The sequence below is a fragment of the Aegilops tauschii genome, chromosome 2 (genome assembly GCF_002575655.3).
Source record: "Aegilops tauschii subsp. strangulata cultivar AL8/78 chromosome 2, Aet v6.0, whole genome shotgun sequence".
Lineage (NCBI taxonomy): Eukaryota > Viridiplantae > Streptophyta > Magnoliopsida > Poales > Poaceae > Aegilops > Aegilops tauschii.
In genome coordinates, this window is record NC_053036.3 from 12453507 (window position 1) to 12481481 (window position 27975).

The 27975-nt window shown below is 46.0% G+C and overlaps 2 protein-coding genes, 1 long non-coding RNA gene, 1 other non-coding gene and 1 pseudogene across 4 annotated transcripts; 2 read left to right on the plus strand and 3 right to left on the minus strand.

Annotated features, from left to right (window-relative positions):
• Positions 1-1499: 1499 nt before the first annotated feature.
• On the minus strand, positions 1500-5814 carry LOC120973312 (probable LRR receptor-like serine/threonine-protein kinase At2g28960). The gene is made up of 6 exons (XM_073509487.1): positions 5587-5814; positions 3152-3413; positions 2833-3061; positions 2641-2725; positions 2259-2483; positions 1500-2009 (listed from the first exon to the last, which is right to left on the minus strand). Exons 1-6 carry the CDS (start codon positions 5812-5814, stop codon positions 1500-1502), a joined length of 1539 nt encoding a protein of 512 aa, XP_073365588.1.
• A 7361-nt stretch (positions 5815-13175) lies between these two features.
• LOC109773753 (23 kDa jasmonate-induced protein) lies at positions 13176-15100 on the minus strand. The gene is made up of 2 exons (XM_020332466.4): positions 14519-15100; positions 13176-14159 (listed from the first exon to the last, which is right to left on the minus strand). Exons 1-2 carry the CDS (start codon positions 14966-14968, stop codon positions 13986-13988), a joined length of 624 nt encoding a protein of 207 aa, XP_020188055.1. The 5' UTR covers positions 14969-15100; the 3' UTR covers positions 13176-13985.
• Positions 15101-19181: 4081 nt separating this feature from the next.
• On the minus strand, positions 19182-20752 carry LOC141041912 (uncharacterized). Its single transcript, XR_012203689.1, has 2 exons — positions 19543-20752; positions 19182-19420 (listed from the first exon to the last, which is right to left on the minus strand). It is a non-coding gene; the product is annotated as an uncharacterized lncRNA (long non-coding RNA).
• Positions 20753-22633: 1881 nt separating this feature from the next.
• LOC109773751 (cysteine-rich receptor-like protein kinase 44) lies at positions 22634-25433 on the plus strand (annotated as a pseudogene).
• Positions 25434-27083: 1650 nt separating this feature from the next.
• On the plus strand, positions 27084-27222 carry LOC120975117 (small nucleolar RNA Z247). The gene has a single exon (XR_005770954.1). It is a non-coding gene; the product is annotated as a small nucleolar RNA Z247 (small nucleolar RNA).
• Positions 27223-27975: the final 753 nt, after the last annotated feature.

The following is a 27975-nucleotide window of genomic DNA, read 5'->3' on the forward strand; positions in this document are numbered from 1 at the left end:
CATCATTGTATTTCAGCACTCCTTCCTGTGGACATCAGCGAGATGAAGATTTGCATGCAGTTCCTTGCTTGGATCAGATGAATTACATTAAAATCCATAATATCTACGCATTTCCACATCCGTGTGATGATTTTTTTTCTTCAAAAAAATGACGGTTTATTTACTCAAAATGTAGCATCAAGAAAATAGAAAGCATGAGTAGTGAAACGTGGTCTCTACACAGGTAAGATGCACATACTTTTTTTTGTGAGAAAATTTCCGATCTATTCATTTTTAATTATAACGAATACTAGAAATAATAGAAATTACATCCAGATCCGTAGACCACCTAACGACGACTACCAGCACTGAAGCGAGCCGAAGGCGCGCCGCCGTCATCGCCCCTCCATCGCCGGAGTCGGGCACAACTTATTGTAGTAGACAGTCGGAAAGTCGTCGTGCTAAGGCCCCGTAGCACCAGCGCACCAGAACAGCAACCGCCGCAGATGAAGAATAGCGTAGATCAGAAAGATCCAATCCAAAAACACATGAACGTAGACGAACAACGACGAGATCCGAGCAAATCCATCAAAGATAGATCCGCCGGAGACACACCTCCACACGCCCACCAACAATGCTAGACGCACCGCCGGAATGGGGGCTAGGCAGGGAGACCTTTATTTCATCTTCAGGGAGCCGCCCCCGTCTCGTCTTCCTGAGCAGGACACAAACCCTAACAAAACTGGAAGAAACGACAAAAACGGAGCCCTCCCGCCAGCCCTTGCCGAGATCCAACGCGCCTTCATGGCGCTAGGGCCATCGGAGAGGAGGCGGGCCTGCGACGGCGGCGGCGGGAGGCAGAAACCCTAGCTTTTTTGTGAAAGAGGAGGAGGCGGCGGCTATGTTACACACGTAACATACACAATAGTACAATACCAACAGTCTAACTTAAATAAAGAAAAAACATAATGACAACAGTAAAGTCATAATGTACCGACACTGTGTCAATGTCGAAGAAGGTGATGGACCGATCCATACGATGACTGAGTGGGTTATTTCTTTATGTTGGAATTATTAGAGTGACATAATACCATCATCCGTCCGTTCCCCAACGACTTCGGCAGCTTCGGCAAACGTTACTGGTTGCCAATGCTGGCGATGTCCGTCCACGGAGGTGATTCTTGCAGTAAACTTAGGACTATTGCCCCCTCCAATTTTTGCTTCAATATAACACCCACCGCATATGGCGTCCGAAGAGTAATCGGATTTGCTCAGTTTGCTGTGCATATCAGCCCAACGATTGTTGAAATAGTCGGCACCACTGACGTCGCAATACGCCTGTGTATATACATATGCACGTTATTAGATTGTCAAGATCAGTTGAGTTGGGACAACCAGGACTGGTTAATTAGGACTTAGGATGCACGTACCTTGTTGTGCTGCCACCAACTCGACGGTGTACACCACGCAAGCAAGTACTCCCTCCGTTCCAAAATAAATGACCCAACTTTATACTAACTTTAGTATAAAATTGGGTCATCTATTTTAAAACGGAGGGAGTAATCATGTTCGTCGCCATCTTTGTTCTTCCCGCGGTAGACGACCGCCGCCAGCGAATCTGGCTCGCCGGGCTGGGCAACGTGATGAAAGGCAGCCCACTGGCCGTTGCCGATCAAGGCAGGGCAGGGAGCCCTGCCAATATGACCAGACCAGTCGTGCTGGAGGACGTGGTGGAGGGTGCCGCCGGTCGCGTTATACACAAGGCACAGCGTGGACTGACCATCGCCATTGCCATGCATGGTCTTGAGGCCGTCCACATACCTCGTAGCCTTGGCATCCTTGTTGTCCTCCTCCACCAGGATGCAGGCCTCTCGTACTCGGTCATCCCGTGTCTTGGATTTGCCCATGTAACTTGCCATTTGATCCAACTTGTAGTTGTCGACTACTTCACCAAAGAGATTCTCTATCCGGCTCAGTTCTTCCCTCTCCCGATTTTCTTCTACTTCTGTAATGTCAGTTTGCCTGGTTTCCTGCACGTTGGGAAACAGTTATATGACAACAACATTTTGTCGGGACTAGGGAAAGGGGCATCGTTTGAATCCCGGATTCTGTTTCGAATTTAATTATTTTTTTAAATGAGCTTTTCAAATGCATGTATTCTATATGTTGCATATATTCCCACCCTACTAGAATTTCTAAGATAAATTATCTCATATTCAAATAATTTATGGTTATTGGCACAATGCTTGCATCGTGCCATTACTCACTGATCATCACACCTGGTTCATCGATGACCCTGGGTCACTTGGCGATACGTCGGGAAACCGACCCATTGTCTCTGTCTGATTCAACTCATTCAAGATATACCCTATAGTAGGCCCTCGGTGTCGGTCGGGTTCAACACAAGCTAAAGCTATTGTGATGCATCTCCTTATTTGTTCACAGTATGGCTCTATCGGATCCATTAAAGCTGCTTGCAGACGATTCCTCCAATTCCCGGATACCTGGTTATTTTGAATGTAAATGATATTTCATTAAAAAAAATCTTTTCTGAAAGATACACAGCAGATCTCGACAAAGGCAACAGTTTCTTACAAGATCAATGAATTCCAGGGAAGACATTTCAACACTTTGTGAGTAGCCCGTACGTCCTGCCATTACCTTTATCATAATAACACCCAAGCTGAATATGTCAAACTTATTTGAAATTACTCCCCCATCTATATATTCTGGCGGTAAGTAACCACTGCATGAACACATCATATATGTTACTATGAAGCATACTATGCGTGTAATGAATGTATAATTCCTTGAATACAGAAAGATTCAGTTGACATGAAGAATTCAGCTTACATTGTTCCTATAGAACTTGTTGTGATATGCGTTTGCTCATTTTGCATGAACCTTGACAATCCAAAATCCCCAATTTTCGCCACCCAGTTCTCATCCAGCAATACATTGGCTGGTTTTAAATCCAAATGAAACATAGGGGGTGTGAATTCCACATGAAGGTATTTCAACCCTTTCGCAATTCCTTTAATTATTGCATAGCGTGTGTGCCAGTCATGTCCGCTAGATTCATCTGTAGCAATGAACAAAGACCATCGGAAATGTATATATTAAGATTATCACACTATACCTACTAATACAAGTACAAAGGCATGCAACATACCAGAAAGATGATTGTCCAGGCTTCCATTTTGCATATATTCAAAGCAAAGTGCCCTGTGTGTCCTTTCACTAAGTGCCGTTCTTCCTTCAAATGACACGAATTCCCGTCTAGTTTCATTGCAATAGCCAACTAAGCGCACAATATTCTGGTGTTGGAGACTTTCAAGGTTGTGATACTCCTGCTCGAATTGTGTATCATCAAGGTTGTGAAGCATGGGACGAAGGATCTTCACAGCAATCCTTTGCCCATCGGTATGCAATCCCTATCCAATATCACACATCCATGGTTTAATTTCTTCTATTTTGTAGCGATATATGCAACAATGGAAAAGTAGAAAACAGTACTTGTTGAATAATAGGTGATCCAAATCCTCTAAGCTATCAGTATTTTGTTGTATGACAAAATTGCACAGAACAGTTCAGAAGCTAGTATGCAAATAAACAATTATCAAGATCAATACACTACCGGGAAAAGGCTTATAGGTGGGCACAAATTAGTGGCGGGCGCAGTTAGGTACCCGCGAGTGCTTTTTTGAAAAAGTAGAAGTGGCGGGTAAAAGATTGCCGCCACAGTTCAAATTATGTAAGGCTGAGGTTTCTGTTCGAAACCATGACACTTCGGGGGAGAGTGTCAAGTTTGTACGCGAGGTGCTTCAATTTCTTACCATAATGAACTCAATTTTTTACCACACCCTACAAGGGTCCAATAAATACACCATGTCAAGTTTCATCCCTTTCCGAGTTCGTTTGCATGCTATTTTCTACCAAAGAGCATTTTGTCCCTTTTAGTGGCCGAAAACTCTATTATTGCACGAAAATAGCAGACCAACTCAAAAAGTGGCCAAATTAGAGCATGTGGCTTTGGATGGTATGTATTAATCATAGAAAATTTTTTAAGTTCAAATGATTTAAAAAATAGAGTTGTTTGTGTAAGGCGGCGGTTTCTGTTCGAAAGTCTAACACTTCGGGAAAGAGTGACCGATTTGTACATGAGGTGCATCATGTTTTTTCCGTAACTCTCTCAAATTTTTACCATTCCCTACAAGGGTCCAATGAATACAGCATGCCAAGTTTCATCCATTTCGGAGCTCGTTTACACGCTATTTCCTACCGAAGAGCTTTCTGCCATTTTTAGTGGTCGGAAAACCTGTTAATGCCTAAAAAATAGCAGGTCGACCCAAAAAGTGACCAAATTTGAGCATGGGGCTTTGGATGGTATGTGTTAATCATAGAAAAAGCTTGAAGTTCAAATGATTAAAAAAATGGAATTGTTTGTGTAAGGTCGCAGTTTTCGTTCGAAACCCTTACACTTCGGGAGAGAGTGTCTTGTTTGTACACGAGGTTCATCAAGTTCATTTCGTAATTCTCTCAAATTTTACCACACTCTATACAAAGGTCCAATGAGTACACCATGAAAAGTTTCATCCCTTTGGGAGACCGTTTGCATGCTATTTCCTACCAAAGAGCGTTTTGCCCTTTTTAGTGTGGTCAGAAAATTAGTTAATCACTTACAAATAGCGGGCAAATAAAAAAAGTGGCAAAATTTGAGCATGAGGCTTTGGATGGTATGTATTAATCATAGAAAAACTTTTAAGTTCACATAAGTTTAAACAATGCAGTTGTTTGTGTAAGAAGGCAGCTTTCTTTCGAAACCTTGAGACCTTGGGGGAGAGTGTCTGGTTTGTATAAGATGCAGTAAGTTTTGCCGTAATGCTCTCAAACTTTTTGCCACAACCTACAGGGGCATAATGAATACACCATGCCAGGTTTCATCACTTTCAGAACTCGTTTGCATGCTGAAATCATTTGCCTTTTTAGTGGCCGAAAAATCAGTTAATATCCAAAAAATTGCAGGCCAACTCAAAGAGTGGCCAAATCTGAGCATGGGGCTCTACATGGTATGTATTACTCAAATTAAAAAAATAAAGTTCAAATTATTTTGAAAAATTGAGTTGTTTCTGTAATTAAGCCGGCGGTTTCCGCTCGAAACCCCGACACTTCGGGGCAGAGTGTCCGGTTTGTACACGAGGTGCGGCAAGTTTTTTCCATAATGCTCTCAAATTTTTACCACACCCTACAGTGGTCCAATGAATAAAACATGGCAAGTTTCATCTCTTTCGCAGCTCGATGGTATGCTGAAAGCTTTTTGCCTTTTTTAGTGACCGGAAAAACAGTTAATGTTTCGAAATAGCAAACCAACTCGAAAAATGGCCACATTAGCGCATGGGGACTCCAATATTGCGTTTTAATCATGGAAAAAGTTTGAACATGAATTAATATAGAAAAATACATTTTTGTGCTAACAAAAAACCTATCAACCGCCCGCCACTACTATCTAACTAAGTTGTGGTGATCGTTTTCTAGTGCCCTCCACTGTAGTCGCTGTACATACCACCACTTTTTGCATTCCTTTGCCCGGTAGTTATCCATTTACACTTCTTTGTCTTGGCCACTTCTTCTCCTCTCCCCCTCGATCAGCCTCGACATCCGGCCATCGGATCCGCCACCCATCCTGTCCGCCTCAACGTTCGACTGTCGGAGCCGCCTTCCACGCCATCTGCCGCTGCGACTGTCGGAGCCGCAATCCTTCCCTTCGCTTTCGTCCGCCGAAGCCGTTGGCAAGATGGTAACCTTCGCTAACACAATTCCCATCCCGTCTGCCATTGCCTCTATATTCAATTAGTTTGTTAGATTAAATTAGTAGGTAGGGCTACAATAATGCAATAGTTAGTGTAATTTGTCAGATTCAATTAGTAGGTAGGGTTTGCTAATGGATTCTGTAGGTAGGGTTTGAACCTAGATACTGTAGGTAGGGTTTACATCTAGATACTTTTTAGATTCAATTAGTTTATCAGGTTCAATTGCTCCTTTGATATGTTTTTGCAACGCAGTGGGAAGTAGCATTCAAATAGTAAGTGTAACTTGTTCTATTACTTGATCTTTAAAATAGTTGTTCAACTATTAGAGTGGCATTGTAATATCTTCGATGTTGTAGTACATGATTTCCGGTTTTTTTCCATAGACTTTTGATAAGAGAAACAAGTTGAGTTGGAGTATTTTCTTTAATGATGTAATATAAAAAAAGATCAAATACATTAATTTGCTTACATATGACATGTGCATTTGGGTAGCAAGTTGTGAATGTTGTATGTTATTTGCAGGGATTCAAAATGAGTGCCAGCGTATTGGTGAAACATAGACTAATTCCCTTTCGCCAAATTTTTGACACTCAATATGTTCACTTATTTAGCAGAGGTCATGCTGATTTTTTCCGTCGATTTTTGAGCCTTTTTATAGCCACCAGCCTCTTCTCATTATTACTTTCATAAGCTAGTATTCCTGTCAACTATTTACAATTGATAAGTGCATCAGAATGATTCATAGAAATCATGGCGTGTAAGATCTTCCGTGCCTGCAAAAGTCCATGCATGGGTAGTTTGCTAACTGTTGTACAATTCGGGATTTTCTTGAAGGAGGGATTCAAAATATCAGTGGTGACGGTCTTTAACTTTAGCATTCAATTCTAACCATTTGCGTAGTTCTTTTGCTGTCTTTATCATTAATTATTAACTACATTTCTCTTTATTGTTGCATAGTTTATCCGATGCACTGTAAGGGTGGATTTCAACAACTTAACCGGTGACACTTTTCACTTTGAGGATGATAAGGAGCCCACATTCGAAGTCCAAGTGGGTAAAGAAAAGGATAGAACCATCATAGGTGACGTTGGATGAAAGTAGTACATTTCAAAAAATAAGGTAATCATGGGAGAGTACATAGCCTTTTCCTTGAAAGGACTAGTCAATAGGTCAAGGACTCTATTTGTCTATCCAGGATGATGAATTTGACGAATATGATGAGGTTGACCAGGATGACGAGGATAGTCACTATAGCCAGGATGATGATGGCAACCAAGATGAGAGGACAAGCAGGATGACGAGAATAGCCAGGATGACGAGGATAGTCACTATAGCCAGGATGATGATGGCAACCAAGATGAGAGGACAAGCAGGATGATGAGAATAGCCAGGATGATGAGGATAGCGAAGATGATTACAATTACGGTCCATTCAATTCTGCAATTTTCTCTCAATGGATGAAGAAACTTGCTGGATGAGACCATCAATGTGGCCGCGATGCTACCATCAAGTGTGCACCACTTTGGGAGGTCCTTTGTGCACTGTTTAACTAAGACCAACATCATCAAACACATCATGGTATGTTTTGTATTCTTCCATCTTTCTTGTTCATAATACTATATGGCGAGATGTATAACATTGCATGCTCTATTTGCTTTTAATCACGGGGATCTTAGAAATTACTCATGAAGATGTTTTCCGGCCAGGACATCCCTGCCGTCGGCAGAGCTAGAGTACGCCATGGAGCAGAAGGGCATATCACCAACGTTCAGTACAAGACGGAAACAGACATACACATATCATTCTATAAGGCCGGCTGGGCGGGAAAGAGAAGACTAAGGTTTTACACACCCCTGATAATCACAATAAGGAACCCTAGCCGCAATGACTTGCAGATGATGGGTGTCATTGACCACATTAGGAATAAGGTCCAAGTCATGAATATGTAAGCTGATGAACTGTTAGTTAGTTTGTTAAGATGGATGTGATACATTGATGTTTGTTTGTTAAGTGGAACAAATTTGAAGTGTTAGTTAGTTTGTCGTTTGTTTCCATATAATGAATTAAGCCTATTTCAGTTATGTTAAGAATTATATAAATATATCAATTTATAACTTTAAAAGTGGTGTGTATGAACACTGCCATGGCAGTGCCGTTGCAGCAAATTTGTTTTGCCTTCCTGACAATGTTAGTGGCACGCGCTACATTGCACCCGCAACTGGCGACCTAGTTACCAGTGCCAGGTCCCCTCCCCTCCAAAGATGACCTCTTACCAGTGGTAGTGTGCTTCAACTCACAAGTGTTGCATGGCCGCCTTCTCTAAAGGTAAACCCTTCGCGCTTACAGGCCGGCCAAACTTTCAGCCAGCTCGTGGGCCACGCCGGTTCCAACACCTACGAACCAACCCCCTGCGCAAGATGTGTGTACGTGGTGGGGCTCGCACGACCGCCCCCTCTCCTATACTTTATCCTTTTCTCGGGCCTTAACGCAGGGGTTGCCGCCATGGGAGGCGTCGACCATGCCGCGCGTAGGCGGATATGTCGCTGCCGCCGGTAACCATGAGAGCTGCGAGCCTACGACCGACATGGAGGTGGAGAGCCTAGGAGCTGCAACCAGTGTCAGAGGAAGTTACAACCAGTGTCAGGGAGAGTTGCGACCATGGACGGCGAGCGCGGTGAGCGCGGCGCGGCGAGGACGTGGCGGCGCGCAATTTGCTACAATCGCCATCAGTTTTTGCTACTACAACTCATTTTTTTGCTACATCCATCACGGCAGAGCTGCGACCCCCGTGACAGTGGCGCCATTTTCGCTGCAACCGCCATAGGAAAAGCTACCACCAGCGGATAATTTTGCTACAACCAGTGTGAAATTTTGCTGCCACCGACCGACACCCGGAGGTGGAATTGGCAGATCGCTTTGCTACAACCAGCAAGTACTTTTGCTGTCATCGGCCGACGCTCGAGCTGGAACCGTCATTTGGTTTTGCTACAACTAATAGAGCATTTTTTTGCTTGCCACCGGTACACGCCGGAGCTGGAACCGGCAGTTTGTTTTGCTACAGCCCGTGAAGCCCTGAGGTAGAAACATCATCTGTTTTAGCTTCATCCACTAGAGCAAGTGGCGGAGGCTTTATTTTGTTTCAACCAGCAACCGCAAAAGCTTCCATCAACATTTTTTTTGCTACATGGGAGCTGCATCTAGGGGGAGAGAGGGAGGCTGTAATAGGCGGACGCATACCGTGCCACCGGCGAGCGGCACCGGTGAGGTTTGCAATCTATTAGTTTTTGCTATGATGACGATGTTTTTTGCTGTGAGGGCGGCGGCCGGATCCGGGCGGGGGAGGGGGAGGCTCAAGATGGCAACGGGAACAAAACCCATTGGTTTTGCTTGCCCAAACCCGTCCCTGCGAGAAAACTGCAAACCCATCCCCGTCCCCATCATCGTGCGTGGGGCTAATTTTTTACCCATCCCCTAAACCCGTCGGGTTTTCTGAACCCGCGGGGAACCCATCCCGCGAGCCGTCGGGGAAAACGGCAGCTTTTCAAAGAAAAACAGAAGAATATTACAAAGGTAAAAACCCACGGTGATGCGGATTTCGGGGCCCCATTGCCATCTTGAGAGGGGGGGGGGGCTACAGTGAAGCAGCAACCGACTGTGCTTCGAGATCTGCGAGCTCTACAGGGCGCACGACGAGCTCGGGGGGGGGGGGGGGGGGGGGGGAGGGAGGGGAGCATAGCGAGCTCAATGCGGCAGGGGGAGGTGTGCTGGGGTTGCCCCATATGGAGGAAGAAGAAGTGTGGATGGAGGGAGATGACGAATCGGACGGTTACGGGTGCCCCAATTGGATGGCTGCTAGGTGACCGGCCGAAAATTGGCCCGGTATGCCGGTGCCTAGCACTGCCCCTTTCTAAATGTATAAACGGTTACTAGAAACAATATTAACACTGCCCCTCTCTAAGTGTATAAAACGGTTACTGGAAACAATATTAAGCATACCATATAAACTTCTCCAAATGTGCCTCTACCAAGCTCCCGATCCTCAGAGAAATAATTTGTCATCACTTCCAATAAATGGTAAGCCATAATCGTCGGCAACACACTTGCATGGTCCATGTTACTGTTTCTCCTGCTAGAAGAACACAAAGAAACTGGTAAATGAAAGAAATTGCATGCTTATATTTTACAGCTAGAATAAGCATTAAAACATTTAAAGCCAACTAAAGTGTTCGTGTCCCTTGTCGACCCATGCCAACAGAAAAGTGGAGCTTGCCCAAATCGGACCTATTCATAATATAACACCACACCAAATTACCATATAAATATGGTGACTTACATGTAGAGGAAGTGCAGATTTGGAAGTAAAACACAGATCTGTGTACATCACGTAGGCATTGGATTATCTAGCAGGTTGCTAAAGAAGCACTAGCTAGACTCGAAAGAGAGCAATAGCAAACGTACCAACCTTGCAGAAACAGGCCCGCAGCAAGAAAGGATGTTGCTTGTAAACTTGCCGGGTTGATGCAGTAGAAGGAGAATGCACTGCTAGCTTGGTCTTTAGCTTAAGATGGAAGAAGCCCCAGTTGTTGAGGTGCAGATCACGTCGTGGCAACGGCTTAATTTACACGGTTGACTAATGCAGAGCTAATACTTATATGGCAGCCAAGTTGGGGAGCAGTTGCAGCGATCAGTGGGTGCGCCAGCTGGGAGCGGTTGGTAAGTTAATCATTTTATTTTCCAAATGGCTCTATCCATATGTACGTCTGAAATAGTGCCTTGTAAACATGTCCATAAACCATTTGTAATTTCTTCCAATAAATGCATCTACAGTCCATGTTATGGTTTCTCCTCGCAGGGAAAAAGAAAGAGAATGTTGCATTAGATGAAACAAATCTTAATATTTTCACAGCTAGCATAACCATTAGAAAGTGTCGGCAGCAAGAACGGCATGCTCATCAACCCCGTGTAGTTTGCCGAAGTTGTTGACCATTGCAAGGGGGGCCTTAAGAACTAGGATGGACCCGGCACCCATGGTTGAGAATTGAGATGCATATGGCAGGACGCAACCCCATTTAAATTAGTATACAGTTGACTGAAACAAGGCTTGATTACAGCTGGATCTAGCATGACATCATCTGCAATTTCATATATCTTTCAGAATAAGCAGTGAGTATCCATTGTACAACATGCATATTGAAATGCAGCTAAGTTTCTTGGACAAATAGTTGCCAGTAGTTTGGAGTAATAGGCACATTGGGAAAAATTCTGAATACGCTACTGGGAAGCGAAGCGCACCTGTTGTTCGGGCTTCGGGGTGGCTCTGCACACCAACTGGGCGGAGGCAGCCGTTCCTCGCGATGTGGTGCGTAGAATGGAGGGCCGTCGGAGAGCGGAAAAAAGGACGATTCCAGCGACCACTTGCACTGCCGCCTTGGACGCATCAGGTGATTGAGCTCTTCTGTTCTTTTAGTCCATGCCCTGCCTAGAGGGCTTCTGCCCCTTTTACCTCCAACTTGACCATGGTAAATTAAAAAATTGGCCGCTTAACAAAAGTAACAGTAGTATTAGGCATCGGATCATTAGAAGTTAACAGCTTATATTGATTTGGGACCATCCTTCTTAGCATAATGAAATTGGTTATCTGGTTTCACTCCCCTATGTGCATGGATTCCCTTTTCGAAGGGCACCTCCATTCTCCTACCAGTCTGATAAAGCAAAACTCCACCGAAGATATATACCCTAGCTAACACGCAAAAATTAAGTCCACGTGTGACCAACTCTGAAAACTATTCTAAGTCTCTCCCTTTTCAACAAAGCCTGAATTTTATTGGGTCTAAATGCAGCATCAAGATGATGCGTAACACAATCACGACACATTTGTCCTCTGCATAGTTAGGATCACACAACCAACACCAACCCACACAAAAGACACCCCATCAACTAGCAAAATCATTTAATACGAAAGTTATGCGTAGGCGAGGAAAAACATAAAAATAATTCTTAAAGCGATCAGATCTGCTACCGGCAAAGCAATGACCATATCCGCACCAATCATCTCATAACACTATACGGACGACGAGGTTCTTCAACAACAACGCCTTCAGGAAGGGAGCAATGCTTAGGTGCCACCATCACCAGATGAAACACCAAGGCTACAATCTAGGTTTTCACCCCAAACAATCAGCCTCCTTCAACAAGGTAACGACGTAAAAAAACATTCATTGTCATGTGTAACTAACTGGGGTCAGACATAGGCTTTCACCCTAGAGCATGACACCAGGTGCTCGTAGCACCACCATCGAGGTCAATCATGTGTTGTCACCACTAGTTATCTAAGATCCTACTAGCTACAAGATATGTGCCACCACCGCCACTGCACAACTATCCCTCTGCATCAAGTTACCGTCTATAGTTTGCATCTCACAGTCAAAGTCAAACATCGAATCTGGAGAGATGAACCGTCCCAAAGACCTTTTGAGACCCCGCCCTTGTGAAAGCACAGTCTGCAGCAACCACAACTTTGCCAGTCCAATTTGGATCACCATCACCAAAGCCATCCAAAATATGAAATAGGGCAACCATGCCTGGTCGGCCATGGACGACACCGAAGTTGTGGTCGTCCGACATCAGATCCGACCTCTGTCTCAGACCACTACCATAGACAAAAGGTGAAGGAGAGGCCCACAACGTCCCCCAGCCAGAACAGATACGTTGATGTAGCCGGATCGACTCTGAGCAAATCGATGCCAAGATCCACTACCCGTGGCACCCATTAGTCACCATGTAGCATGGAGAGGCGCTCCGTAGCCGAGGATGGTTGCATCGTTAGGTACAACCCAAGTCATACCCGCGAGAACACCCTGCAGCCGGCGAGTCGGCACCGACATGAGTTGAGTGCACTGTGATGGCCACCGGACGTTCGAGCACAACTGGCAGCCGCAGACGTGCCGGGATGTTAAACCCGTCGAGCAGGATGAGCACACACCACCGTGAGATCCACCCGCTAAATCCCCAGCGTCGTCGCAAGAGAATAGGATCCCACCGCCACCGGTCGCCTGCGGGCTTTGGCCGGCGACGTCAGCCGACGATAGCGAGGGGGCAGAAGGAGGGGTCGCGCAGATGGCGGTGTGGTTAGGTTTTCTTGTGGCGGCATGGTCCTGCGGTTCACTGCTAAAGCTTGCCAAACAGGACCGGCTACAATATTTGGGGAGACATCCTCACAGTCACAGGTTGATATATTTCATTTATTCGTGTGTCAGATATCCTCGCAATGGCAGGTTGGCGTCTTATTTGTTCGCGTGTCATCCCAAGTAAAAGAGAAAGAACGTTCCCTCTTCCACGCTGGGGTGTTTTGCTCCTTCATCTGCCACCGAGTAATGCTACGTTTACAATTTTTTTTTTCCAGAAATAAGCTGATGTGCAGGATTATGATTGGTAATAGGTGGATGAAGTGGCCACACCAGTTGAATTCGAGGTAGAGAGAGAGTTATAATGTGGAAAGTTAGGTATAAACATTGTCGTTTTTTACACCGCAAAAAAAAAACATTGTAGTTTTTTTATAGGTCTAGCATTATTGGTCGAGTGCTGCTATGTGTACGATGCCATGCATCCGATTTTTGTATGACATATCTAGCCGCCCATGCGTAGAAGTGGACTGCAGCCGGCCACTTGATTAGTAATCGTATTAAATCCTACATATATAAGAATCGTACGCACAGTAGATTGGTTATTGATCCGCCCCCTGTACTTACATCATCCCCTCCTCCACTTCCCGTTTTGATTTCGCCCTATCAAATCTGTTTTTTCAAATAACCCGTTCCACTGGTCTTTCTTGAAATTCGCCTCAACAGCCCCAAGTCTTATTGGTGTACTATAAATAAATCATGTTTATTAAGCCAATCCGATTCAGTTGGGAGTTGAAGTCTATTTTTGATACGTAATCACATAACAAGAAAATGACAGTAAATAATGATGATTGCGTATATATTTGTGTCCCATTACAACATACGGACAATTAGCTAGTCCATAATAAATCAAACTGAAATTATGATACTGAATAGATGAAAATGTGCAAATAGGTTCAGTGCCGTTTATTCGGAACTACAGGAATTAATGATACAAACAAACGCCATCCTCCAACTAAATCGAAGTGCCATCCATAGAGCCGGCGCATGGCACACAATTGCTGTATATGACTGGTCAGCGGACGGTGATTTTTGCAGTAAATTTCGGGCTATCGCCTGTTTCAATTCTTGCATCAATCTCGCACCCGTTGGATCTAGCACTCGAAGAATAATCAGAATTGGCCACTCTATTGTACATACCAGCCCAAAGATTTTGGTAGCAATTGACGGCACCGATCTCGCAATAAGCCTGCATATGAATTGATTAATAAAATGTCATTATCCCATGAGTAACCATTGAAGTAGTATTATCATAGGGTTGTTAGCTTAATATGACTCCCTTTTGGTCCGGGTTGTACCAAAAATATTGGGACATATTTCAATTGCTCATACGTGTTTGAACTTTGAGGAATAATTATCCATTTATACATGAGCTTTATGACAGAAAATCCATTGGTTTCGTATGTTGACAATATGTTCTTGAGCTTGTATATGTTCTTAGGAGAAACTTAGGGAAAACTTTGACAATTAAAATATACTATATGTGTTATACTACAACAAATCTAACGGAGTAATTAAGTTGGAATGATTAACTACTCTTAGTATTACCTTGTTGCGGTACCACATGCCCCATGGAGTACTCCATGCAACAAGATAGTCCTTCTGCTCCCCTTCGCCATTCTTCCCACGGTACACAACAGCGCCTACGGAACCCGACGGCTCGCCAGCCCGGTGGACGTGATGGAAGGCAGCCCACTGGCCATTGCCGATCTCGTCGGGGTAGGGAGCGCTGCCGATATAACCATACCAGTCGTGGTTGTCGACTTTGCGGAGGGTGTCACCCGTCGCATTATACACAAGGCACAGTGTGGACTGTCCATTGCCATACATGGACTTGAGACCTTCGACGTACCTGGTAGCGTTGGCGTCCTTGTCGTCCTTGCTGATCTGATTCCAGGCCTCTCTTGCTCTGTCTTGGCGTGACTTTGGCTTACCCATGTACCTCTCCATTTTGTTCAGCCTCTCGTCGTCGACCACTTCGCCGAAGCAGTTCGCCATCTCGCTCGATTCTTCACTCTATTGCTGCTCTTCTACTTCTGTTACTATGTGAGTTTGCCAGCTTTGCCGCGCGCATTTGGAGGCACTTATATGACAGCCAACTAGCTTGTTGGTACGACTTGTTCAAGGTGATTAATTGCCTTCATTTCTTTGATAGCTACACACGGCTCGGTCAAGACAAAACTTCCACAGGTCAACTTGACAAAGAAATATTAAATCATGCTCCCCCTCTAGGTCTCTGGTGTGTGCTGACTTTGTGATTATGGGTCATGGAAGTTTGAAAAGTATAACTTCACCAAAACTTATTTGTAGGTTTGACGACTACCACAATAACCATATATATTGCATCCATAAAAAGTTCAAAACTGATGGCCCTTGATAGTAAGCAATGCGTTCATAACTTGTTTGGCCTACTTATATTCAAAAATCTAGAGACCTTTTACAGTACATCAAAATAATATGAGCCGTCCATTTCCAGTCATTCAATGGACCAGATCCACCAATACTACTAGAAAAAAACAGTAATATATTTTGTTCAAGGGGTAAAATTGGAAGACATACAAAATAAATACAAAAACTCTACACGCATTGAGAAATCCGTGTCTTTTATTCTCCTGCTCTGACGGGACTGCAGAGAAACTTTTCGGCGGACATGAGATGCAATGGAGACGATTGTACATAATTCATGGATCCTTGCCGGACGGTATTTTTGGCCGAGGAAATCACCATTTAGAAAAGATCGATTGATCATGTCCGGATGCACTAGTACATATGTTATCAATCGATTGCTTTTCCGGCGATCAAGTCGGCGGCTGCGGCCTCTGCACACAAGCCACGCAGGCACAAGTAGCGAGGGCACCCTGAAGGGACTGCAGCGACGATGGCGCCGCTGATTAGGACGCAATAGCAGCGGCTTCGTGTCCTGCTTGTTTAGAGCATCTCCAGCCGTTGGCCTTTCAGGATGCATAAAAATCGATCCTGGGGCGAGCCGGCGCTAAATCCGCGCTGGGGGCGGTTTTGCGCCCAGCCGTCGCCCCAGGTCGCCCCCAGGCGCCGAAATTGGCCCACATTTCGGCCCACTTTCGGCGAATAAAGGGCCTATATGGGCGAAAATAGTCCATATTCGGCGTGGTTCGCCGTGGCTCTGCTTTGAATTATGAACATTTAAATATTTTTTATCACATATTTCATCACAGAAAAATCAAATACTTCAACAAAATACAAAATAGTACAACAACAAATAGTTCAATACAAATTCTATAGTTCAACAAATAAAAACTCATATTTCATCACACGTCGAGCTAGGCGTCGCCCTTGAGCCTCCATAGATGCTCCACCAGATCATGCTGCAGCTGATGATGCACCTGTGGGTCTCGGATCTCCTGACGCATACTGAGGTAGGCAGTCCAGGTTGCCGGTAGCTGGTGATCAACTTCGGCTAGAGGGCCTTGCCTGTAGTATGGTTTAGTGTCAAACACGGGGTCTTCTTGCTCGCTTTCGATGATCATGTTGTGCAAGATGACACAGCAAGTCATGATCTCCCACATTTGATCTTTCGACCAGGTATGAGCGGGGTACAGGACAACAGGAAATCGAGATTGGAGCACACCAAATGCCCGCTCGACATCCTTCCTGCAAGCCTCCTGAATCTTCACAAACCAGGCTTTCTTGCCTCCTGCCACAGGGTTTGAGATGGTCTTCACAAATGTCGACCATCTCAGATAGATGCCATCAGCTAGATAGTACCCCTTGTTGTAATGCCGCCCATTGATCTCGAAGTTCACCGGAGGACAATGACCTTCAACAAGCTTGGCAAAGACAGGAGAGCACTGCAACACGTTGATGTCATTGTGAGTTCCTGGCATACCAAAGAAGGAGTGCCAAATCCAGAGGTCCTGTGTGGCCACCGCCTCAAGTACCACACTGCAACCCCCTTTGGCGCCTTTGTACATCCCCTGCCAAGCAAATGGGCAATTCTTCCATTTCCAATGCATACAGTTGATGCTTCCAAGCATCCCAGGAAATCCTCTTGCTGCATTCTGTGCTAGGATCCGAGAAGTGTCTTCCGCATTGGGTGTTCTCAAGTACTGCGGTCCAAACACTACCACCACTGCCCGACAGAACTTGCAGAAACACTCTTTGCTGGTGGACTCGGCCATGCGCCCATAGTTGTCGAGTGAATCACCGGGAGCTCCGTATGCAAGCATCCTCATCGCTGTCGTGCACTTCTGGATCGAGGTGAATCCAAGTTTGCCGCTGCAATCCATCTTGCACTTGAAGTAGTTGTCGAACTCCCGGATGGAATTCACAATCCTGAGGAAGAGCTTTCGGCTCATCCGATAATGGCGCCAAAATTTTTTCTCGCCGTGAAGTGGAGCATCGGCGAAGTAGTCGAAGTAGAGCATGCAGTAGCCTTCGAGACGATGACGGTTCTTTGCTTTCACCCGCCCCGGCGCTGAGCCACCTCGCCGTGGCTTTTCATTGCTCGCCAGCAGCTGGGCGAGGGCGGCGAGCACCATGAGATGTTCTTCTTCCTGGACGTCGGCCTCGGCTTCCTCCTCCAGCAGCGCGGCGAGCGCTTCCTCGTCACCCAAGTCCATCGCTGAGGCAGGCAAATCGCCGAACACCTTGCGCCCGGTGGGCGTGTACCCACCGCTAAACTGCCCCTCCGCGGTCAGAAACACCCCGCTGCTGTTGGAGGGACTGCCGCGGCGAACCTCTGCTATTTTTCCGGCGGGGAATGGCTATCTAGCGGTGAAGGGCGGCGGGCGGCACCGGGATATAGCTAGTGGCGGCCGAGGGCGCGCGGGGCGGGAGGCCAGTCGGGGAAGAAAATCTTGACTGTTCACCTGACGGTGTGGGCTAGCCGCGCTTTTCCCTTGCACCGGAGCCCCCAAGTGCCCCACCAGTGCGCCGGGTTCGGCCTGTGACCGCCGGGCGGAAAAAAGGGCCGAACCGGCGCTTTTCGGCGTCCTGGGGGCGCGACTGGGGCATTTTTTTGGCACCGACGCCGAAAAAGTGGCTGGGAGGGGGCCTGTTGGGGGCGCGGTTGGAGATGCTCTTATCCGATGCCCGGTCGGAGACTTGGAGTTCCCACTTGAAGAGCACGGAGGCCAGGTCTCATCAATTGTTGTAAATGCGCCATTGATGACCGGCGAGGACAACGACGAGGCCTCACAAGAATGATCACCGCGAGGGGTCAAAACAAAAATGTCGCCCATTAGGGATGAAATTAGCAAATACTCATGATAGCTATACTGCTCTTTCTGGGTCTTTTGTGTTAGGATCTATGAGTAATGCAAGTCGAAAAAGTTATATTTAGCAAGTAAAATGCAAACTATACTTGTACCAGACCCACACCTTGTAAGGACCTATTTTTTTTAGAAAAGGAGGCTGGACCCACTGGCCTCTGCATATATTGATGCACACAGTCATCTTTATTAAAGTTTATGCAATGCAACAATGCCAAAGTCATCAACAAGTGAAGAACATAGAAAAGGCAACTACGAGAGAGCCATTACAAGATATGAATTTAACATCTAGGACTATGTCAACTATTTCCACAGCAACGACTTCAAGAAGATATAAATGCCCTAACGCTGCCATCGTCTCAGGGAAAACAAATTCAACAAGATAACGACACAAATTTGCCGTTGCTGAGCCCGACTAGCAAATGTCGGAACAAGGGTTTTCACCTCGGACATGAAGTGTGTTCAAAACATCATCTTGGTAACAGATCTTCCAAGCGTCACGCTTGACAATTCTCCACAATAGGCCAGAATAGAACTAGCAAATGGGTGGGGCGTATGCCCACCAAAGACCATCACCGTGACCATCAGGAGGCCGGTCGTGCCGCGGTGCGGAACTAGCCGCTGCCATTTCACACCGGTGTGAACCTGCAGCATCCACGGTAACGCCGAGGCCATTGCCCAAGTGTTCTCGGATGAAAAGAGGTGGCTGCCGCCGTCATTGCTGCGGACGGGGAGCCGCCGGTGCACCCCTGACCGATCATGGGCTGGGAGCCTCATTCACGGCGACGATCACCTAACATGTCCACGTGTCAGCCGGGTGCCAGATCTATCGCTTAGGTATAACCTATTGCCCTATGTTAATGGCAACATGGGTTAACTTAGATAGCTGTTTTTTTATCGACGACGTGTATTTCTAGATCATCAATTTAACCTATGAAATATGAGTTATATGACACAAAAAGTATACCATTTAATTTGTTTCCGAAAGAAGCACCACTACATCGGTCGCTATCGCTACTTTTTGTCCTCATCAACAACTGTGGTTGCTAGAATTAGCAGCTCGATCGGCGCCTTGATCAGTCTTCAGTTAGGGATGGAAGGAATGCACATGAGATTACTAACAAATAGAAATCTTACTTACACAGGAGCCAAGTTAACGGCGGTACAGCCAACTTGCCTTTGTCTGACAGTTAGTTTACTCCTGCGATTTTCATGTTTGGTGGTTAGATTCAATGGACAACAAGATAGGCATAATGTCAAACTTGCACTAGTTCCTAACAGAAAATGTGGTGCAATAATCACTAATAAAGAACCCGTCAATACCTGTGGTTGATATAATTAATTAGCGGAGCTCCATCAGGGCCTTGCTCGGTCTTCGGCAAAGGATGGGAGTGGACGTGATCAACAAATCGAAAGTTTACATACACGCCAGTCAAGTCAATGCAGAAGCAACTAGGCAACTACCGAAAAAGGGTTTCCCCCGCTTTGTATTCCAAAGCAACCAACACCGAATACAGAAAACGTTGTGGCGAGCAGCACAACACACCAAGAGAAAAAGAAGAAGAAACAAACGCCAACGACGGCAGCCTGGCAAAGCGCGGATGACCCGCCACCGCGGCGCCCACCGGAAACAAAACACCACAGACCGAGGCTCCGATCCGCCGCGTACCAATGCGACGCCAACGACGCTGCTGCCCGGACGAGTCCTCAGGTTTCCCCGGGCACGCGGAGGGAGGTGGGGGGTGGATACCACCGACACCCTCCAGGGAGGAATGGTGGCACCCGCAGGTGTCACCGCGTCGGGGCCGAAGCCGGCAGGGATTTCTCCCGCATTCCAACCCCAACCGCCCAACCGAACGGAGCCGACCACCCAACCGCCGCCCATCACCATGCGCCAACACAGTAGCGCCGCCACCCACGCTGCCACACTACGAACACCACCACGAGGCCAAGAGGACCGGAGAGAAGCTCATCACGACGGGAGCAGCAACATCGACGCCGAGCGGGAGGGAACCACCTCCACCGCCGTCGTGCGGGAGGCCCGTGCCTCCGGCACCATCGCGGTAGCCGTCCGGACGCGGCAACGGGGCATGCCGGGCCACCCCTGGCCCAGCCAGGCCCGAAGCGGGCCCATTAAGCCCCGCCGGCCGCGATGCAGCTGGCCGGCGTCGTCGCTGCCGGCACCCAGCCACGCGTCCCATCTCCCCCGCCTCCTAGAAGCCACACCGGAGCCATCCCCGCCGCCGGCCCGCCCAGGCCCAGATGGGTCCCAACGGGCCCAGATCTGGGCCGAGCGGACGACGCCAGATCCGGCCGCCGCGTCGCCCCGCCACAAACGGCGGCGCCGTCGCCCAGAAGCTCGCCTGCATGCGCCACGGAGCCCCGCCGCCACGCCAGACCGCCGCCGCCTAGATGCACCCCCCGGAGCTGCTCCGCCCGCGCCGGAGAGCGACCGGGAGGGGAAGGGCCAGGAGGCCGCCGCCACCAGCAGCCCCAGGGCCAAGCCGGCCGCGGGCGCCGGCGACAGCGGCGAGAAGGAAGAAGGGGGGGGGGGGGGGGGAGCCTGGAGGGAGGAGGCCCGACGCGCGGCCGGTCGCCCGCGGGGGGGTGACACGGTCGCGAGAGAGAACGTCTCAGGTTCCGTAGTCTGTACTATTGGGAAGCTGGCCTCACGATTCGATCACTAGGCAACTAGTAAGGAGTAAATCGTTTTATTTTGCAACCATGTCCATATGTTAGATTAATTTGCCTTTGTTTGACAACTGGTGTACTGCTGTTGCTGTCTGGATTGTTGGTTAGATTCAGTGGACTTTAAGATAGGCCTAAGGTTAGAACGTTAGACTGGTTCTAGTTTCAAAACAGCTCTTGTGGTGCAATTACTGCTTAGGGTCGGACAACTATCAAATGGGTGTCATCAATAAAATTGTTATGATTTCTGATTTTCTAAGTTCATGTATGATATATAATGTGTTTGATTCCTGAACCAACATAATGTAGTAGGAAATGTTTGTACCTTATCCGAACATCAGTCTGGACGTTATTAATTATATGCCCATCTTTATTTTAAGCAGAATTTGAATTGATCTATAATTTTTTTATAGAAAGAGGGCCCTTGATTGTAAGAAATATGTTCATAGATTGCTTGGCCTATTTATATTCAAAAAGCTAAAGGATCCCAAATCTCACTCAAACCAAAACTTGCACCTTACGAGTGAAATTCCGTAGAAAATATTTTTATGAGATATATCATGCTCCTTTTGGTCTTTTGTTTAGGGACTACTGAGTCAAACAATTCCAAAAGTAAAATTTAGCAAGTAACAATTCAAACTATATGTACCAAACCCACACCTTGTAAGCACCCAATTGGTCTTTACGTATAACCTATTGTATTACTAGCTGGCAACACACATGACATGAACTAACATCCATTAATGCCCCCAAGTTAATGAGAACATGGGTTTACAAATTTACATATCTACTTTTTTTGTCAATTACGTGTACTTCTAGATCGTCAATTTGACCGATGAAATATGAGTTATGTGACACAAAAATGTATACCATTTAATTCGTATTTGAAAGAAGCACCACTACATCCATCGTGGGTCGATACTTTTGGTGCTCATCGATGCTTGTGGTTACTGGAACTAACAACTCGATCGTCGCCTTGCTCGGTCTTCGGTCTTCGGCTAAGGATGGAATGGAAGCAATGCGCATGATTACAATGAATAGAAAGTTTTCCTACACGGGAACCAAGTCAATGCCGGGGGGGTAAGGCCAACTTGCCATTCTTTGACAGAGTCTGTACTCCTGTTATTTTCATGGTTGGTGGTCAGATTCAGTGGACATGAAGATAGGCCTAAGGTCAGATTTGTACTAGTTCCGAACAGCTCCTGTCGTGCAATACTCGCTAATTGAGAACCCGTCAATACCTGTGGTTGATGTAATTACCGCAGCTCGATCAGTGCCTTTCTCGGTCTTCGGCAAAGGATAGAGTGCACATGATTAACAAATAGGAAGTTTACTAACATAGAAGTGAAGTCAATGGGGAAGCAACTAGGCAACTAGTAAGGAGTAAATCATTTTATTTTGCAACCATATCCATATATAAGGCCAACTTGCCTTGGTTCGAGAACTGCTAGCTATACTAATGTTATTTTCAGGATTGGTAGTTAGATTCAGTGGACTTTAAGATAGGCCTGAGGTTAGACTGTTAGACTGGTTCTAGGGGGAAGAGCAGCAACCAAAGGGTGTTGTCATCAATAAACTTGTTCTGATCTCTGATTTTCTAAGTTCGTGTAGGGTATATATAATGTGTTTGACAGTTGGTGTACATCGTGTAGTAGGAATCGTCTGTACCTTACCCCGAGGATCAGTCTGGACATGATATGCTCATATTTATTTGAAGCAAAATTTGAATTGGTCTACAATTCATTTTCTGGAGAGAGAGAGAGAGAGAGAGAGAGAGAGAGAGAGAGAGAGAGATGTTGGCATTGGACATGGTCTTATTAGCTAGAGATGTCGGTATCACAAGCATCAACAAGTGCCACCTTTTGTTATACTACAAGAGATTCAAGTCAACGTTGTTTGTTCATTAATTAGTTATGTTCTGTGCAAATCAAAAACGCGTTAATTAACTCCACTACGCCTCGTCGCTGGATTTAAAGGCTGGTGCTGCTGGATGCATGGGATATATGCTCATCGCCAAGGAGCGAACAAGTTCATCATCATCTTCCGTCTTAACTTCGCCTGCAGGTTAGTGGTACATGTGCAATCTTGCTTATCTATATCTACTGATTCTACTTACTCTTTCAACCAAGTAAATCATTCATCATTACCAACGAAAAATAGCTAGCAGCTGGTTTGTGCTCCAATATACTTTTGGTTTGAATAGTTTCAGTCTTTGCTCTTTTCGATGAAGAAGTTAAGCTTTAATAAAACAACTGCTGAATGATTAAGCATATTCTCTCGTCTCTGGTTTCGAAGATAATTTCATTCTCAGGAAGAAGAAGATCATCGATCAACAAGGATAAGCCTGGGTGGGAGATAGAAGCAGCATGGATTTGCAACTCCATTTGATCGAAACTATTACAAACGATTTTTCAGAGGATCAAAAAGTTGGCAGTGGTGGGTATGGAGAAGTTTACAAGGTATAACTATTTCTCAGATTAATAATGGTACCACTGGCTACAAGCTCGATCACGCTAACAAGTGATTTTAACAGGCGGTTTATAATGGGAAAGAGATTGCTGTGAAGAAGCTTCATCCCTTGCAAGGACTTGACGATAAGCAATTTCACAGTGAACTCCTTAACCTTGCCGAGGTGTCTCACAAAAATATTATAAGATTGGTTGGCTACTGTCACGAATCGAAGAATAAATACATCAAGCACAATGGGGAAACTATATGGGCGAAATCAATGGAGAGGATTCTCTGCTTCGAATATATGCAGGGTGGAAGCCTCGAAAAACATATTGCAGGTAATTATATGATCAACAATTGGCTATATTTATTAGTTTGCAAATGATTCAGTATCTTATTTATGTACGTCCCGGGAATACGCCTATTTTCTATCCTTATTTTTCTTTTTTTTCTTTTAATTGCAGATGAATCTTGTAAACTTGACTGGCCCACATGTTACAATATCATCAGAGGGACTTGTGAGGGCTTAAATCACCTTCACAGTGCTCCGGACAAACCTATTTTCCATTTGGACTTAAAGCCGGATAACATATTGCTAGATAAGAGCATGACGCCCAAAATTGCAGATCTTGGTTTGTCACGGGTTTTCGCTTCATCAGAAACACATCAAACAGAGATTGTCAAAGGAACACAGTAAGTTGACCTGTCATGCTCAAAGCCGTTTATTTTCACAAAAGCATTTTAGCACAGTTTTGCCTTATACCAATATGTGAAGCGTATGTCATCATGCAGTGGGTATATGCCACCAGAATACTTACAACATCGCCTAATATCAAAGAAGTTCGATGTGTTCAGTTTTGGCGCCATAATTATAAAGATGGTGGCAGGAAATACTGGGTCTTCCCGTCGTTCTCAGATGCCTCCCATGGAGTTTATTAAGCTTGTAATGAAATCATCTGTATCTTTGTCGAAAGAAAAAAAATCCTCTCTATCTATACCACATCAACATACATTGTACATCTTTAGTTAATGTGACATGCTTGCGTTGCGTGCAGGCAAGTGAATACTGGACCAAAAGGTTGCAGGCGATGCCGGCCTCGTACTCGTCACACCAAGTAGACATCCTTCGAGTCACTAAGTGCGTTGATATCGCATTAAGGTGTGTGGACAAGGACAGAGATAAAAGGCCTTGTATTAAGGACATTCTCCATGAACTTGATGAACTAGAAGCTGAGATACAGAAATGTTACAGACATCAGATGTTTCAGAAGACCTAACTGTCCAGGTACGCACAAGGGATCGATCGCTGCAAAGGCAGGGGTTGGGTGCACTCCTCTTGTACTGTCCCTGTAATTTTTGCCAATGTTTTCCAGTCCTCTGATTCAGCATTTCTGGCTTGTCAGTTTTCTGTTGAATTTGTATCCACGTAATAATGTTCTTACTTTTTTGACCTCTTCTTCTTTTTTTGCAGAGAAGCCGCGACACAAATGTTGTGTCAGTGGATCCGACGCTGGAGATGCGGTTCCTCTTCGAGCCAAGGAAGGACGTATCATGCTGCCTGCAGCTGACCAACAAGACGGACGACTTCATTGCGTTCAACGTAAAGATAAATCAAACCAAGTACCACGCAAGGCCAAGCAGAGGAACCATGCCGCCGTGTTCCAAGAGGTACATTGCCATAACGCTGCGAGCGCAAGCGGCGGCACCGCTCAACATGCGATGCCACGACATGCTCCTCGTGCAGAGCACCCGCATCGACCAAGAGTTGGCATCAGATCATGAGGAGATTGATTATCAAGAATTGTTCAAGGCGGCCATGACGGATAAGGTGGTTGATGTGGTGAAGCTACCCATCGTTTATGTTACAGCGGGCCAATAGTCTCCTACGCGGAACTGAGAAAGCGAGAATGTCTCAGGTGGTAAATGGACGTGTTGGCGATTACATTCAGACAATTACTGAGTTGTTGTTTGCAAAAGGGTGTTTCTCTTTGAGGTCTATTTAATTGCTTCGTCTTCAATTTTGCTGTCTTGAATTAGCAGCTACTAAAAACACTAATTTCTGTCTGTGGAAAGTACAGAAGACATATTAATCCAAAGAAAAAATCATCGCAGAGGTAACACACTGAATAGAACAGATCCACAACATTGAAGATTACAGTATCTTGACATGCTAAAAGAGTGCAATCATCGCCGAGCTCCACGGAGCTCGTTTTCAAAATACAAATTTCCACTAGGTGATTTTTTTTGAAATTGTTTGTATACACTTTCACACATGTGTATTGCGTCTGTGCAAAAATTCAAAACCAAATACTTTCACACGTGGCGTACAGAAAAAAGACAAAAACGTATTTCTAAAATGGGCCAATATTTTTTGTTGTTGGGCTGGATTTTTGTTTTTTTGTACAGCCTACAAATCGCAACAAATTCAATTTTCTTACACGTTCGTGCGGAAATCTATTAACTTATCGTGGAATTTTTTTTGAATTTTTCTGAAACTTTGAAATATAAATTTTGATTTTTTTCAAAATACCGAGCTCCCTGGAGCTCGGCCTCCGTTGGCATTTTCCGCGCAATCATCATGCTATATAAGTGTTTGTTTCTCAGAAAAGGTACCTCAAGGTGTAGCATGAGCAAATCATTCAAAGAACAAAAAAGACAAAATAACTTTTTCTACCATCATCTTGCTACTTAACACAAAAGAACAACAGAATGCTTCTAAAAAAACAGAATGTGGAACATCAACAGTAATAATTCTGATTTGGGCACACATTATTGTCTATGAATGTTATTTCACTTTTCACCCTCTTACACGCATTTTTTAACTACAAAATTACTATCGCTGCCACCTCAAACTGATGGTCTTCATCCTGTCTTTCACTATTCTAAAGCCTGGAGTATAATTAAACCATCCTACTAACCTTTCTTCCTGATGCAGCCAACTGTTGGTTGTCCCTTCTTAAACGACATGTTAATCAGGTCCATTGCGGCGCACTGGTTGAGTCAAGCCGGTCTAGATAGATTGAGGTTGTTAGGGTATATGCTTGTAATCTTTTCATCTCTATCTTATCTCTTTCTTCCATGATCTCCAAGATGTAATCTCAACCGCATTGTATGCTTATCAGGGATATGCCCCTGCCTACATTAACACGAAACTGTCGCCTCGAGAGAGGTACGGCGTTCTCCGCTTCTTCACATGGTATCAGAGCCTCCTCTATCCATCGCATCTAGCAAAAAACCCATCGCCAGCCATGTCGTCCTCCTCAAGCATCGTACAGGCCTCCCTTGGGCAGGTTGCAGAGAAACTCACCCTCACCAACTATGTCCTGTGGCGTGCGCAGGTGACACCGCAGTTGAGGGGAGTTGGCTTCTTCGGCTACGTCGACGGAACCATGCCAGAGCCCGTCAAGTTCCTCACCACGAATGACAAAGACGGGAAAGAGGAGCAAACTCCAAACCCTCTCCATCCGATCTGGTTTAGAGAAGGGCAGCAGGTACTCGGATACTTGCTTAATACCCTCACCAAAGAGGTCCTCGTGTAGGTTACATCCATAGCCATGCCGCACGAGCTCTGGGCAGCTCTTGACCACATGTTCTCGTCGCAATCTCGAGCTCGCATCAACAACATTAGAGGTGCACTCTCCACGGCGCAGAAGGGGACACAGTCTGTAGCTGCCTACTTCACCCACATGACGGCGCTCGCAGATGAGCTCGCGGCCGCCGGGAAGCCCATCGATGATGATGAGCTCGTCTCCTACATCACCGCCGGCCTTGACATGGAGTACCAACCCCTCGTCTCCGCCAACGACGCCCGCACCAACACCATCAGCCTCGATGATCTCTATGCTTAGATGAGCAACTTTGATCAGCGCCTTGCCCTCTACAACAATACCTCGGGCGGGAGTTTCAACTCCTCCGCAAACATGGTCGCCCGCGGCCGCGGTGGCGGCAGCGCGGCTCCTCGTGCTACTGTGGTCCACAACGCGGTATGGGCAAGCCGCTAGCAGGCGGAACCGGCAGCGGCGACAACTCCTCTTGCGGCGGCAGCGGCAGTGGGCGGCCCTTCAACAACAACAACAAGGGCCGCTGTGGTGGCTGGCCTCGTGCGAGTTCTGACGCTCCGTGCTGCCAAATCTGTGGCAGACTTGGCCACACCGCACGCGACTGCTGGTACCGCTGTGAGGATGATGACGAGTCATCTCAAGATGAGAAGGTCGTGGGCGCAGCAGATGGCTCCTACGGCATCGACACAAACTGGTATGTGGACAACGGCGCAACCGACCACATCACCAGCGAGCTGGAGAAGGTGACAGTCCGTGAGAAATATAGCGGCCAAGATCAAGTTCACACTGCCAACAGAGAAGGTATGAGCATTAGCGACGTTGGTCATTCAGTGACTAAAACTCCCCATAGAAATATTCGTCTCAGAATTTTTTTGCATGTTCCTACTGCCTCGAAAAATCTCCTTTCAGTTCATCGCATTGCCATTGACAATCATGTATTCCTTGAGTTATCCTTTTTCTTTTTGATCAGGGATCAGGTCACGAAGAAAATCCTGTATCGAGGTAGATGCGTTTGAGGGCTTTACCCATTGATTCCGGAGCTTAGGAGATTGAATAA